The 14672-nt window shown below is 45.4% G+C and overlaps 1 protein-coding gene across 1 annotated transcript in view; it reads right to left on the bottom strand.

Annotated features, from left to right (window-relative positions):
- The window catches only part of LOC134462146 (rootletin-like), a 74329-nt gene that overhangs the window by 52094 nt on the left and 7563 nt on the right, over positions 1–14672 (bottom strand). Inside the window, exons 6-13 of the mRNA XM_063215034.1 lie at positions 12434–12522; positions 10954–11119; positions 10302–10408; positions 9489–9716; positions 7592–7682; positions 4702–4788; positions 3405–3608; positions 1225–1424 (exon numbers count right to left, since the gene is read on the bottom strand). Of these exons, the coding sequence (XP_063071104.1) occupies positions 1225–1424; positions 3405–3608; positions 4702–4788; positions 7592–7682; positions 9489–9716; positions 10302–10408; positions 10954–11119; positions 12434–12522 (1172 nt within the window). The remainder of the gene's footprint in view (positions 1–1224; positions 1425–3404; positions 3609–4701; positions 4789–7591; positions 7683–9488; positions 9717–10301; positions 10409–10953; positions 11120–12433; positions 12523–14672) is intronic.

Genomic DNA, 14672 nt, shown 5'->3' with positions numbered 1-14672 from the left:
GTGTGTGTGTGTGTGTGTGTGTGTGTGTGTGTGTGTGTGTGTGTATGTGTGTGTGTGTGTGAGTGTGTGTGTATTTATTGTCCATTAGCATGTCTGTCTTATTACACAGTGTCTGTCTTATTGCACAGTGTGTGTGTGTCTGTGTGTGCGCGCGTGTGTGTGTGTGTGTGTGTGTGTGTGTGTGTGTGTGTGTGTGTGTGTGTGTGTGTTTGTGTGTGTGTGTGTGCGCGTGTGTGGCATGTGTGTGGCATGTGTGTGCGCGTGTGTGTGTGTGTGTGTGTGTGTGTGTGTGTGTGTGTGTGTGTGTGTGTGTTTGTGTGTGTGAGTGTGTGTGTGTGAGTGTGAGTGTATGTGTAGGTGATTTCTGTCAATGTCTTATATAGTATGTATGTTTAGTTTAACTGCACATTGGAGACTGGTCGAACGCAATTTTAAACTTCTGCGCTAACCCTGTTACACAGATTTTTAACACTAAAGTACACTTGACTTGACTTGACTTGACTTGTCTTATTATTGCACAGTGTGTGTGTGTGTGTGTGTGTGTGTGTGTGTGTGTGTGTGTGTGTGTGTGTGTGTGTGTGTGTGTGTGTGTGCGTGCGTGTGTGGCATGTGTGTGTGTGTGTGAGTGTGTGTGTGTGTGTGTGAGTGTATGTGTAGGTGATTTCTGTCAATGTCTTATATAGTATGTATGTTTAGTTTAACTGCACATTGGAGACTGGTCGAACGCAATTTCAAACTTCTGCGCTAACCCCGTTACATAGATTTTTAACAATAAAGTACACTTGACTTGACTTGATTTGACCTGACTTGAGCCAAATGTGGCTTGTGACCTCAGGTCTCCATGACGTCACTTAATCGGTGTCCCTCTGTCCTCTGGCACACTGCCTCTTCCCCTGTGCTGCGTCTCTCCCCCTCCCTCTCTATCTCTATCTCTTCTTGATCTTACCTGGCCCTCTCTCTCCCTCTCTCTCCCACTCTACCCCCTTCCTCTTCCTCTTCCTCTCTCTCTCTCTCTCTCTCAGCTGATAAGCCGTCTCTTTTACTGTTTGACACGTTCTCTCTCCCACTGCATCTCTCTCTCCCTCCCCCTCCCCCGCTCTCTCACCTAATACGTGAACCCCTCCCTACTGTTTGATGCATTGTCTGTCTCTCTCTCCTTCTCTTTCTCGTCCCACCTCTCCCCCTTCCCCCTTCTCTCTCTCTCCCTCTCCCCCTCTCTCTCACCTGATAAGTGAACTCCTCTCCTGCTTCATGCGTTCCCTCTCTCTCTGTGCGGCGTCTCTCTCGCGCTGGGCGTCGTCTCTCTCCGACTGCAGGGCCTTCATGCGTTGCTCCGCCTCTCTCCGCGTAGACTCCGCCTCCGTCAGCTGTTTCCGGAGCTGCTGCACGGACTGCTGCGTGGCCTGCAACCGGCTGCGGGTCTCCTGCGCAGACGCCAGAGAAGACGAGACAAAACGTGAGGTTGGAGAGACAGAAGACGCAGCACGACATAGCTGGGACTGCGCAGTCAGTAGACGCCTGCAAGTCTTTTGCGCAGATGCGAAAGGAAACACGATGAGTCGTGAGATCGTGGGAGAGACAGCAGACTTAGAAAATGGCTGCTGCTGCTGATGTGCATACGCCTGCGCAGACTGCAGCCGCTCACGATTCTTCTGCGCAGACATTAGAGAAGATAGGATAAGGTCTGAGATCGGAAAGACTCGTTCAGACATCGCAGGGTACAAGAGATAAGACGTACTACAAGAGATCGGACCGACAGCGAAGGCATCTAATGGTCAGCCAGCTACAGTGCTGGTGGTTCTAATAGACCTTGTCTGGTAACTGCAGTACACGGTAGCCCCAAAAGCCAAAAGCCTTTCTAATCACACGCTGGCTAATGGCAAATCACAGACTCACTGGGGTTTAGACATTGGCACCTACCCACTGGCCAAATACGTAACAGCTGAGCTAATAGCAACACCACAGCTGACTAAGTACACAGTGGACAGTGGACGCCCAGGGGACTCCCTGTGCAGACCTCAGCAGAGGAGAGACTTATGTAGCCTCGCGAGCCATCCTACGTACTTCCGCCAAAGGATTGGCTCCACTACTGTAGTCTGGCCGTGCTTCTCTGTGGAGTGCCTGGAGCAGTAGAATTTTGATCGCAACGCCCCCCCAGAAATAATCGAGCCAATAATCGAACACGCCCCCCACGTGGGGGCGAAAGGGGGAGGACGCTCGTGACAATGACGTACACATCTGCGCCAGAGCCATTGGTCTGCGCTATGTTGTTGTTGAGTAACTGCCAGCGATTGGGTGAGAGGTGTCCAAAAATTTCAAACCATAACTGAGTGCAAACTTCCTGCTTCCTACAATCGCTTCAGAGCAAACAAATGCCAGATCATAAATACGAAATGAAATGGTAGTATTATGGGATGGTCAGGACCAGGCTAAGACTTATGACCAGGAGAACATCACCTTGAAATGACTCCCCAGCAGCAGAACTAGAGTTAGCAGTGACAGAATTAGTAGTAATAGTACAGTAGTAGTAGTAGTGGTGGAAGTAATGGTGGTAGCATCCTAGCCAGGCCACGCCCTCCTAGTGACGCAACACCTTCGTCAGGCCAAGAGCAGTGGAAATATTGTTTCTGATTTCCCAAAAAATCGGGAACTCCACCCACTTTGTCAGACACCAGTCAACCAGTAGCGGACCTAGGGAGGCGGATCAACCATGCTGTTTGGGAAAGATTAATTGTTATGCTCTTGGTCAGACCAAGTCTCGAAGAGATTTGAAAGTCGATGGTAACTTTTTTAATCACCAGTCAAAATGTCTAGTGGATGATAATCTTACATCATACACACTCACTAATGGGTCAAAGTTGCTAGTAAATTGGTCTTTTCAACAAGCCAAACTGAAATTTAGAGCACTGGTGAATTTAGAGCACTGGTAGCATCAATAGTAGTAGTAGCGGTAACAAGTAAAGGCGTATTACCTGCAGTTTCAGCTGTCTGCAGCTGTTGACCAGTGATCAAAGGGCTGTGAGGCTGGTAGCAGCCATAACAGTAGTAAAGGCGGTGTGGAAAGGCTGGGAGTTGCACCAATAGTAGTAGGGCTGTAACGATATTGGATCGAACCGAGAAATCATGATTCTCAAAGTCATGATACTCTATCATGTACCGGACTGTTAGTCAAAAATCATGATACAAACCGAATCTTGCAGTTCAGTGTATCGTTACAGCCCTAAATAGTAGTAACAATAGTAATGTGTATTACCTACAGATGTAGTTGTCTGCTGTTTATGAATGACCGAACGGCTGTGAGGCTGGCAAAAATGACTCGTAATAGTAATAGTAGTAGCAGTAATAACAGCAGTGGTCACAGCAGTATTAGTAGTAATAATAGTAATAGTGTATTAATGTATTACCTGCAGCTGCAGTTGTCTGCTGTTGACGAGTGAGCGCAGGGCCGTGAGGCTGGCGTCGGGCAGGGACGTGGGGGAGGGTCGCCGTGGAGACGTGGCCCTCTGAGGGGACGGGGCCCTGAGCAGCGGCATCAGAGACGAGCTGACCACCTCCCCCTCCTGACCCCCCTCACTCAACATCCCAGAGTCCACCTCCGACAGCATCGTCTGAGGGAAGAGTATCAGAAAAAGAGGGGAGCATAATTATTGTAATTTACAAAAGATAATTGAATTACTGTAACTAGTACTGAACATTATAAGACACAAATCACTTGTATTACAGCAGCACAACATTTCTGTATCGCTTGGAGGAGGACATTAATATCATTGCACTTAGTGGAAAACAGGAAGTCAGATCTAACAGTAAAGAAAATTAAAGTAATAATGATTTGCCTTAGAGGTTAGATATAAAGTAGAATCAAACATGTGGAGATTATAACGAAAGAAAGCAAGAAATTCTCAAATGATTTTAAGTCATTAATGTCATCTACCAGAAAATAAAACCTGCTAATTGCCAGGTTGTCTTTTATGGAGTTAAGTGTTACGATACATTCACTTTCCATGTCATGGCTTTTACATGGTGTTCACTTTACCGTAATCTTTATTTGACTAATTGGATATCAAAATCCAAGATAGAGCCAGAGCTAATCCAGAAATAAAGACGGGATTATTTTAAGACTATGCGCAGACAAACAGACTCAAGTCCACAGGTACTGACCTGCAGCTAGGCACATAGTCAGTCTCTGCATTTCCACACAGACAAGATTAGTGAGTAGAGAGGCACAGAAGTGCCTAGTCATGTAAAGCCAGTTTGGGCACCATTAGATTTGAAACATAGAAACCATGAATGATTTAAGTGTATGTAAGAACCACAACACAAAGATATGCTATGTGTCTTGTCATGGTGGCAGCCTTGGCACAGTGGTTAGAGAGTTGGTCTTTCAGTGTCGGGATTTTCGATGACCTCTCCCTACCCCTCCGTCCATGGCTGAAGTGCCCTTGAACAGGGAACCTAATCCCACATTGCTCCAGGGACTGTAACCAATAGCCTGTACTGAAAATAAGTTATACATTTTTTTATGGCAAGTCTGGCTAAGCTTCCTATCTCTGGCATCTGCCTGAAGAGGATCTACGATAAAAACATTGCTCCCGATCAATTAAGTCTTTGTCCACACTCCAGAGGTATTGGTACATGCGCAACTTTAACAAGAGCTTTGTGTTCGCAAATAGACAAGTTATGACCACTGTCTCTGAATCTCACCTGAGTAATGTCCCTTAGTGCATCCATCATTGTCTCAGTCTGAGATCTCAAGGAGTGCATCTCCGACTCATCCAGACCACTCTGCTCCTGTGTGGAGAGACAACAACACATCAGAAAGGTATCACAACAACTTGTTAAATGCAGTGCTACATGCCTCCATACACCAGGGGGCATAGACTAGCATATGGATGGATGTAGAATATACTTGACGTATATATTGTATACTGTAGAAGGAACAAATAATGGATGAGAAATTGCCAGCCATTTAGTAGGAAGGAAGTTAATATATTGTGGTGAAAAAGTTACTGACCCTTTTCATGTTCTACCAGAGTAGAGAGAGTAGAGTATAATTTATTAATACTTAACACCAGTTTGTCTATGCATCACTATTTTAAAAACAAAAAAAATGCTTTTTAGCCTTTATTTGGATAGTAGGCCCCATGGTGAAAATGGAGGCGCAAAACTGAGCGATAGATAGGAAAGGGTTGGGAAACGATCCAGGCCAAACTCAATCCTGAGACCTAGTGGGCAGGGGCAGTGCTAGGGGTGGTCTTTAGAGGCGGTCCCAGATAATTGCCCGTGGTGGAAGTGGCACCCACGAGGGGCACCCACGAAAATCCGCCACCAACGACATCATAAAAATCATGCGTTATTTCTGTGCTGTTACCGTGGCAGTGCAATAATAAGTTGGTATTAGTGGCTTTTAGCAGCAGTTATGCACGTTTTTCACTGATTTTGCCATTTTATTTTCATAGGAGGCATGGCCGTGGTGAAGGGCGAGGTGCCCGATGGGGCATCGCCCTGGGTGCCAGTCATTGTAGGATCACCACTGCCAGTAGGCATGCATGGGCATGGGCATGGGCATACAACATCTGGGGGGACTTAGCACGCTTAGAATTGCCACTGCCAGTAGGCATGTATGAGCATGGGTATTGGCTAAATGTATGTATGTGTGTGTGTGTGTGGGGGGGGGGGGGCACACTGCACCACAGCTCCCCCATCTGCCAGTAGGCATGCATGGTCATTGGCATGAAATATGTGGGGGGGCCTTAGCACACGTAGGATCGCTACTGCCTGTGTGCATGAATGGGCATTGGCATTAGGCAAACAGTATGTGGGTATGTGGGGGGGCTTAGCACTCTTAGGATCGCCACTGCCTGTGTGCATGCATGGGCATTGGCATTGGGCATACAGTATGTGTGTGTGTGTGTGTGTGTTGGGTGGCTTAGCACACTGCACCACAGCACCCCCATCTAGGCACCACTTGCTGAGTCGGGCACATGTATCAAATCGGATCTGATTTGTCCTTTGTCAGCATCTTGCTTGAGATCTAATCTTCCAGATTGTTAATCACATCAGGTATTACAATGTCCAAAGCTCACTCTGATATCGGGTTTCTGTATTTAGCATATCTGATTTCTCATGTATGGATCTTAATGCTAGTTGGTCGTGGTTGATGTGTGCACAATACATGTTGGTGGTGTGTCAGGACTAGAGTGTAACAAAGAAAAAAAAGCACGCACATCTGTCTCAGAAATGGGTGCTGAACTGGCAAAGTCAAATAATAGCAAAAAAAAGTCAGCAACACCAAGCTCCCAATTCTCTTGTTGCATCTGTAATGTCTCTGGCAGCATACCCTTCATCAGACCTCACAAACACATAAAACACACTGTTTAATAAATACCCACAATCAGTGTCCCATGTTAACTAGTACAGATACATTACACCTACACATGACTAATGGTTTGCTGTGTGTACATGTTGGTGGTTTCAGGATCACAGGATCTGGTGTGGGCTGGCACAGGCAGAGGGGGTACATACCACCAAATTGTGGGGCATAGGGCTGGGTAATATGACGATGTATAGCGTTATCGTGATAGAAAAGTGCCTATCGTGCCCTTTCTCCTCTATCGTTCCTATCGTGATAGACTAATATTATCCGTTATTACAGCTGATATACAATTGAATATAATTTAATAATATTTCGTGATGTCGTTATGCACGTTGGAAGTTATGAAAACAAGAATAAAAATATGGTTTTGTGAATAAAGACACAGTACAGAGAATAGCTGAAAACACACATAATTGTGGTATATCGTGATAAATATCATTGTGATATAAAGTAATCCATATTGTGATGTATGTTTTTTTTTTCATATCGCCCATACCATATCATATGGAGCCTAGGCAAATTGAATATACGAGGAAGAGGAATGAGGTATGAGGATAAGAGGATTGCATATGGACCAGCACAGACATTGAAATCAATGTCTGTGTGTTTGTCTATTGTGTTTTTGTCTATTGTAATGTCTTTGTAATTGTATCAGATGCACTGAAAATGAACATGGCACAGAACAATTTCCCGAAAGGACAATAAACAATCTATCTATCTCTCTATCTACACATTAACATGACTAAATGTTTGAATACGAGGATCTTGCCTGGGCTGGTACATTACCTCTTCAACGCTTCCTATCAAACGTTTAGGGTGCTAGGAGCTTGATTTCAGGCCTAGGCATTGTATACCCAGGGTTTTGTTTTGGGTAGCACATGGTAGTGGTGCATGTGTTACAATTACACATGAGCAGACACTGAGTGTGTACAAGGATAAGAGGGGTCGTGTGTGGGCTAAGCTGGTACGGACACTACAACCACACATGAATGGGCGTAGAGATTTCAGACCCCCATTGTGTGTGTTGCTGGTATCAGAATAAGAGGATCACTTTTAGGCCACGACAGACATTACCTCCAGTCCGGGTCACAGACGACACACCCACAGAATATGAGAGAGAGAGAGAGAGAGAGAGAGAGAGAGAGAGAGAGAGAGAGAGAGAGAGAGAGAGAGAGAGAGAGAGAGAGAGAGAGAGAGAGAGAGAGAGAAATACGTTACCTCGAGTCTCCTGGTCAGAGAGCAGATCTGGTGCTCCTTATCCTCGTGTTGAACCTTCAGTCTCTCCCCCTCCCTCACCGCCTCCACCAGCCTGAGGAAACCAGGACAACAAGCAGACAGTCAGGGACAACAAGGGACAAACAGTGGCAGCTTCTTACGTAGAGCAGTGTTTCCCAACCTTTTTTGTCCTGCGTACCCCCTAAGCAATTTTGTCATATGATGAGTACCCCCCTCACTCATGCTCTATATCTGTCCCTCTATCCCAATGTGACTACACTCCATACATTTGTTATTATTACATTTTTCCAAGTACCCCTTGAGGTGTGCTCGCGTACACCTAGTGGTACACGTACCCCTGGTTGGGAAACACTGAGGTAGAGGCTCCAGCATGGTTGGCACTGGGTACAAACAGGGAGACCTACCTAAGGCTCTGGTATAGTTGCCCACTGGGTACAGTAAGGACAACTGCCTAGAACAGGCGTGGGGAACCTATGTCTCGAGGGCCGTTTGCGGCCCTTGAGGCCGTTTTATCTGGCCCCCGATATAATTTTAATGTTATGCAGCTTCACATGAAATATGACTTTTGTAAAGGAATCTTAGAAATTGCATTTGCAATACAAGTCAGTTATATTCAGGGAACCCAGAGAAGGTGGGGTTTGTTTCAAAGGTGGCTGCCTTCAATATAGGCCTTAAGTGCAGCGGGAAATCCAGGTTTGTGTTCATAGTTCGGCCCTCGGAGGACTTTTACGGCCCTTGGATGAATTTGAAGTGGCCCTTCGAATGAAAAAGGTTCCCCACCCCTGGCCTAGAGGGTCAAGTACATGTGCAGTATCATTTCCCCGAGGTACAGTTAAACCCTTTGCATAGAGCCTACGTATTTTATAACCTACGTAATTGTCACCACAATTGCAATGACCAAGTCTTTATCTGTTTCTTAAAGGGACACTGTGTATGAAATGGTCAAAAAAGGTACTGCAACTATGCTGCTCATTGAAACTGGGCTGCCTATTGCCAAATTTGATCTTTACATGAAAGTTTACTAAGTAATAAACACATATTTTCTACTATGGTCCAAGTGCAGTCATTTTTGCAGCAAAAATGGCTATTTTTGGAAATTCAAAATGGCGGACCATGGAGAAGATCCCCCTTTTCATGTATGAAAAGTGCAATTTTTCCAGTCATAATGAATACTTAGAATTTGATGGTGGTGTTAAGTATTCATGAAAAAGGTCACATTAGTGAATGGGCAGCATGAATTCTGGAAATAAACAACTAAAAATCTCACACAGTGTCCCTTTAAGGCTCTCTGTAATGTCATAGCAAAGTTGTTATGATGCAGTCGGGCCAGCGGGCTCATCTGCAAACAGAGGCCATGGGCAGCTGCCTAGACTAGAGGCTCCAGTACAGTTGGTAGTTACTGGGAACAGTCAGAGATATCTCCCTAAGGCCAATCAGCTAAGGGCAGTGGGCCATTTATACCAATAGGCCTCAGGTTTGAAGTCTTCAGGTGGCTTAGCGTTGACTCCTACAGTATGTTAACTGCTCTTTCAGCTGCACTGTCTTCCACACCATCAATGTGCCGCGAACACACACACACACACACACACACACACAGACACGTACACATAGACACACACACACGTACACCAACGCACACACGCACACGCACGCACACACACACGCACGCACACGAACGCACACACACGCATGAACGCACACACACGAACGCGCACACACACACATACACGAACACATGCACACACACACACACACACACACACGTACTCCAACACATGCACACACACACACACACACTCACACACGAACACCCACACATACACACACACGCACGCACACACACACACACGTACGTATATGCACGCACACACACACACACCTGGCGTTGAGCTCGACCCTCTCTGCGTCGCTGCGTGCCTGCAGTGTCATCATGTCGTTGACCTGCTCTCTGAGCTGCAGTTCCAGGTGTGCCCTCTGGGCGGCCTCTCGCTCCAGAGCCCCTGCCAGGCCGTCCTCCCGGCTCTGCAGCGAGGAAGTCAGCCCAGCGCACGAAGACTGGGCCGTGTGGGACGCCCACGCCAGCTCGTTACGCATGTCTGACAGGTCCCTGTGGCACAACATATGCAGATATTACTATGACATGCTAAGAGGTCGCAACACATACATTTATTACTATGACACGCTAAGAGGCTACATGATATACAACTATTGCTGTAAGACTGTTATTACTATTCCACATCAGCTCGTTAGACATGTCTCATACGAACCGAATCGTGAGTTGAGTGTATCGTTACAGCCCTAGTTATTACTATTCCACATCAGCTCGTTACACGTCTGACAGGTCCCTGTGGCACAAGAGGTCACAGCCCATACCTACGTACAGTTATTACTATGACATGCCAAGAGGTCACAACATATATCTATTACTATGACAGTTGTCACTGTATCCACCTTATAATCTATGGTTACATAGGCAGCGCCATTACTATTTTGGTAACAGTCCCTAGTGCTAATTCCTTCAGGAGGTCTAACCAGAACTACAGTTACAGCACGAAAAACATTGAAATAGTGGAATGAATGGGCAAATAAGGTACAAACAACTAATACAATAATGTACTGTTGTTACGCATTTTGAGAAAAGAGCTCTGAAGAGAGGAACGTTGTTGAGTGGGCGCAGTTCAGTTTGCAGTACCTTTCTGTGGCACTCTTCAGCTCGTAGACGTGTCTGCGAAAGCCAACCACCTGCCTCCACAACTGCAGCAGACGACTGTGCTCACTGCTGTAGTAGCTGTGGAAAGACTGTCCAGAGAGAGAGAGAGAGAGAGAGAGAGAGAGAGAGAGAGAGAGAGAGAGAGAGAGAGAGGGGGAGAAACCAGTATAAGGCAGCAGTTGTACGTAGTATGAAGAAATTGTTGTTACAATTGTTCTGTGATGAACACTGGGCTGAGTGTGTATATCAGTGGTTGTCAACCTTTTTGAATGAATGCCCTGAACAAAGATTATTTAATTCAGAATTAACTGTCTCTGCCCTGAATGCCCCCTGGACCTCAACATCAGCCTCCGAACGCCTCCTTGATCTCCTCATAAGCCTGCCATTGCCCCCCTTACTATTAAAAAATAAAATAGACTAATGCCCCCCAATAGCAACTGAGTACTGCTCCCTCTAAATACCCCCCTAGAGTCCCCAATGTCCCCTGGGGGGCTACAGAGCCCCAATTGAGAAACACTAGTGTATTTGTTCAGCATGGTGATTTCTACCACTGAAATATACTTCCAGGTCCACCACAGCTCCTAACACAGCATCTCTTCCAACCAATTAGACTGCCCCAACTGACCATACCCACCTCTTCCTCTTTCCTCCAATCAGACTCCCTCTGCTCCAGCTCCTCTCTGGCTTTGGTCCAATCAACAGTGAGCCTGCGTATGTCCTGGCTGAGCGCTTCATTGGCCAGGCTGGCCTGCTCCAGCTGTTCCCTCAACATGGAGTTCACCGCCGACAGGCTGCTGCTCCTGCAGTGCACACGGGACAGGACAAAGATGACTGTTACATGCGTCTTTTTTTTACATCAAACATGCACACACAGACACATACACATACACATACACATACACACAAACACACACACACGCACGCACGCACGCACGCACGCACGCACGCACGCACGCACGCACGCACGCACGCACGCACGCACGCACGCACGCACGCACACACACACACACACACACACACACACACACACACACACACACACACTCATACACACACACACACACACACACTGAATGGACTGACATCATTCACACTGTGCTTGCTGAGGTCATTAGGGCACAGCAGAGCCTTGTTTTGCTGTTAGGCCTCATTGAGAAGCTACTGCACATGAATATACAGTGGCCCCCAGTGTTGAAAGTGTTCAGCACTGTGGTTGAAAAAACACTGCCCTGCGCTACGATACGATGATACTTTATTGTCAGTTTGCACTGAAATTCAGTTTGCATCCCTGAGCAACACTCGTTAAGACGAAACAGAATACAGAAAACAGAAAAACATAGGCCTACACAATAACATCACATCACAAGACTATTGCACAGCTGACAAAACAAAAGACACAGGCCTATGTACAGGCAAACATACATACATACATACATACATACATACATACATATATTACATACAACCCACATAACTTGAAGATAATACCACCATGAAGTAATAAATACTATGTAGTCTTACAACTGATTTAGCAAAAGAATAGATTGATGTATGAAAGCATGTTTAAGTCTGTTGCGGTTGCCCTGCGCTACATCAGTGTTTCCCAACCTTTTTTGTCTCATAAAAGAGAAAAGGGAATGCTTCACTGGGTCCTGTATCCAGTTAGTAAAAAAGGGTGCTCATCAAAAAGAACTTGGGCGTCCAAACTTCCATGAAAAGATAAAAAACACTATTTGAGGCACTCCTTACTAAAGTTTAAAAAGCCTTTATTAAATACTGGCTACATGCCTACGCGTTTCGCATGATGCCCTGATGAAGACAATGGGTCGAAACGCGTAGGCATGTAGCCAGTATTTAATAAAGGCTTTTTAAACTTTAGTAAGGAGTGCCTCAAATAGTGTTTTTTATCTTTTTTGTCTCATGTACCCCATAAGCCATTTCGCTGTGCCATGAGTACCCCCTAACTCATGTTCTATGGCTTCCTCTATCCCAGTGTGACTAAGCTCCATGCATTTGCTAAAATTACATTTTTGAAAGTACCCCCTGTAGTGTGCTTGCGTACCCCCAGTGATACATGTACCCCTGGTTGGGAAACACTGCGCTACATGACCCACCTCTGCTGTTCCTCCTCCAGCCTGATGAGGGTGCTCTCCAAGTCACCGCACTGCTCCTCATCATCCCGACGATGGCTGCCGGCCGAGCCCTGGGGGTACACAGGTATTTTTCAGGTTTAAAAACGAATCGACAAATATTAACAACCAATTCCAAGCCTCTCTCTGCAGACTCTACTCCATGATTAAACATTGCTTTGACATTACCGAGTGCTTAAAGGTCCACTGTTTAATATTTTTAGTAGTTTATTTCAGAATTCATGCTGCCCATTCACAAATGTTACCTTTTTAATGAATACTTACCATCACCATCAAGTTCTAAGTATTCATCAAAACTTGGTGTGCTTTGGTCTTTCTAGTAAGTATTAGTTTATTATTGAGTAAATATTCATGAAAAGATCAAATTTGGCAATAGGCAGCACAGTTTCAATGACCAGTATAGTTGCAATACCTCCTCTGGCCACCATCCTACACAGTGCACCTTTGAGTAAAAGGTTAAGACATGGTCATTACAATTTGGGTAACAGTAAGGTTATAACATGGGCTCTGCACTAAGGGGTTAATTGAGTCATAAAACCAGATCATAATGTGATATAAATATATTGTGAAGGAAACATCTGGGAACATCGCTTCCTTTAAAATTGATCGGTACACTGATTAGGACAAAGTCTACCTTATAGTTTTGAGAAGAAGTGTGTATCTTTATGTAAGTAAGTACTATATCTTCCAAGTGAAAAATAGACGGGTTGGTGTCTGTTTTGGATTACTGGCAAGATGGATTAACTAATCTCGTTATGCAAAGGATTGGCCGGTTATAACTCAGGATCAGGTTGGACTAAGTTTGGAGCCATTTCTGCCCTGGTTAACCCAGCTGACCCAGAGCACCCTGGCGAACATCTGGCCAAAGGCTTCCATTGGAGGAGCATCTGAAGAGAGGAAGTAGCACAAGTCAAATACATCCCAAAGGGAATAAAGTGTTGACTTTAAGATCGTTTCAATGATCGGGCTGAATCCGCACACTTCAGGTCTTTTTTGTGCAAAGCTTTACTTGACTTGCGATCTTTCGGTCCAAGACCTTCATCAGGCAGAGACTCTGCCCAAGTAAAGTTTTGCACAAAAAAGATCTGAAGTGTGTGGATGTCTAGGTTGAAACCTCATAATGTGTACTGCTCCACCAGTGGAACTCTGTAATAGTCGTTGAAAAGACTTTACTACCATAGCACTACCAGAGATTCTTTAAGTTTATAGAGATATGCCAATGTAATAGGTTGCTATGGGCACCTAACATGACCAGGTTCCGGTCTGCCTAAAGGGGCATGTCATAATACTCCTAGCATTGAATAGAACAGTCCTTAGGTCTGCCTAGGTCTGCCTAAAGGGGGATTTCCCCCCTCCCCCTTGCAATAATAGAACCCGGAAACAATGGACCAATGGAACCTCTCTCTCTCTCTGGCACTACACTACTAGCCAAGCCAAGCCCTCCTAGTGACACAACACCTTCTGCGTTGCAACTACGTTTGTACACTACTACATTACACAGAGACTTTACCACTACATTACGACTTGGTCCCTGCCATTCTGGTAACAGCAAATGTATAACAGGAGCCATGTCTTGAAAGAATATCATGGTTAAAAGCCTGGCTATCATGATTACAAAGCTCTGACTTGGCCACGGAATGTTATGCAGCGAGACAGGAAGTATGGGCGGGATAGAACCTATGATTAGAATCAGTCAACCAATCACTAAGCAAACTCTTCCCAAACGCAGGAAACTGACTGAGTTAATAGTTAGCTATTTTCAATTTACCACCTCTACGCTCTGACCTAAGAATAACAAACCACTTGCGTGCAACATACATTAAGTTGGTGAATAAACAACTCCAGTTTATTCATCCGGAAGCCCAGTACTACAGTGAAACTTACAGAGTTGTTCTGTAAAGCAGATTTGGGTCACTTAGTTACATGAGTATGTTAATGAAGAGGTAAATCATCTAAGGATGTCTTATAATAGGGTGATTGGGAATCCTGGTTTTACTGGGGCAGTACCGATTTGCGATTTGGTGGTTGTGTGTCACAACTACGAGAAATATCCTCCAGGATACTAACATGATGGGCATTTTTGAACAGCACACCGCAAAGCAAATGTTTCCCAAATGTCACAACTACGAGAAATATCCTCCAGGATACTAACATGATGGGCATTTTTGAACAGCACACCGCAAAGCAAATGTTTCCCAACTAC

The sequence above is a fragment of the Engraulis encrasicolus genome, chromosome 14 (genome assembly GCF_034702125.1).
Source record: "Engraulis encrasicolus isolate BLACKSEA-1 chromosome 14, IST_EnEncr_1.0, whole genome shotgun sequence".
Classification (NCBI taxonomy): Eukaryota; Metazoa; Chordata; class Actinopteri; order Clupeiformes; family Engraulidae; genus Engraulis; species Engraulis encrasicolus.
This window is presented reverse-complemented; position numbering and strand designations above follow the sequence as displayed.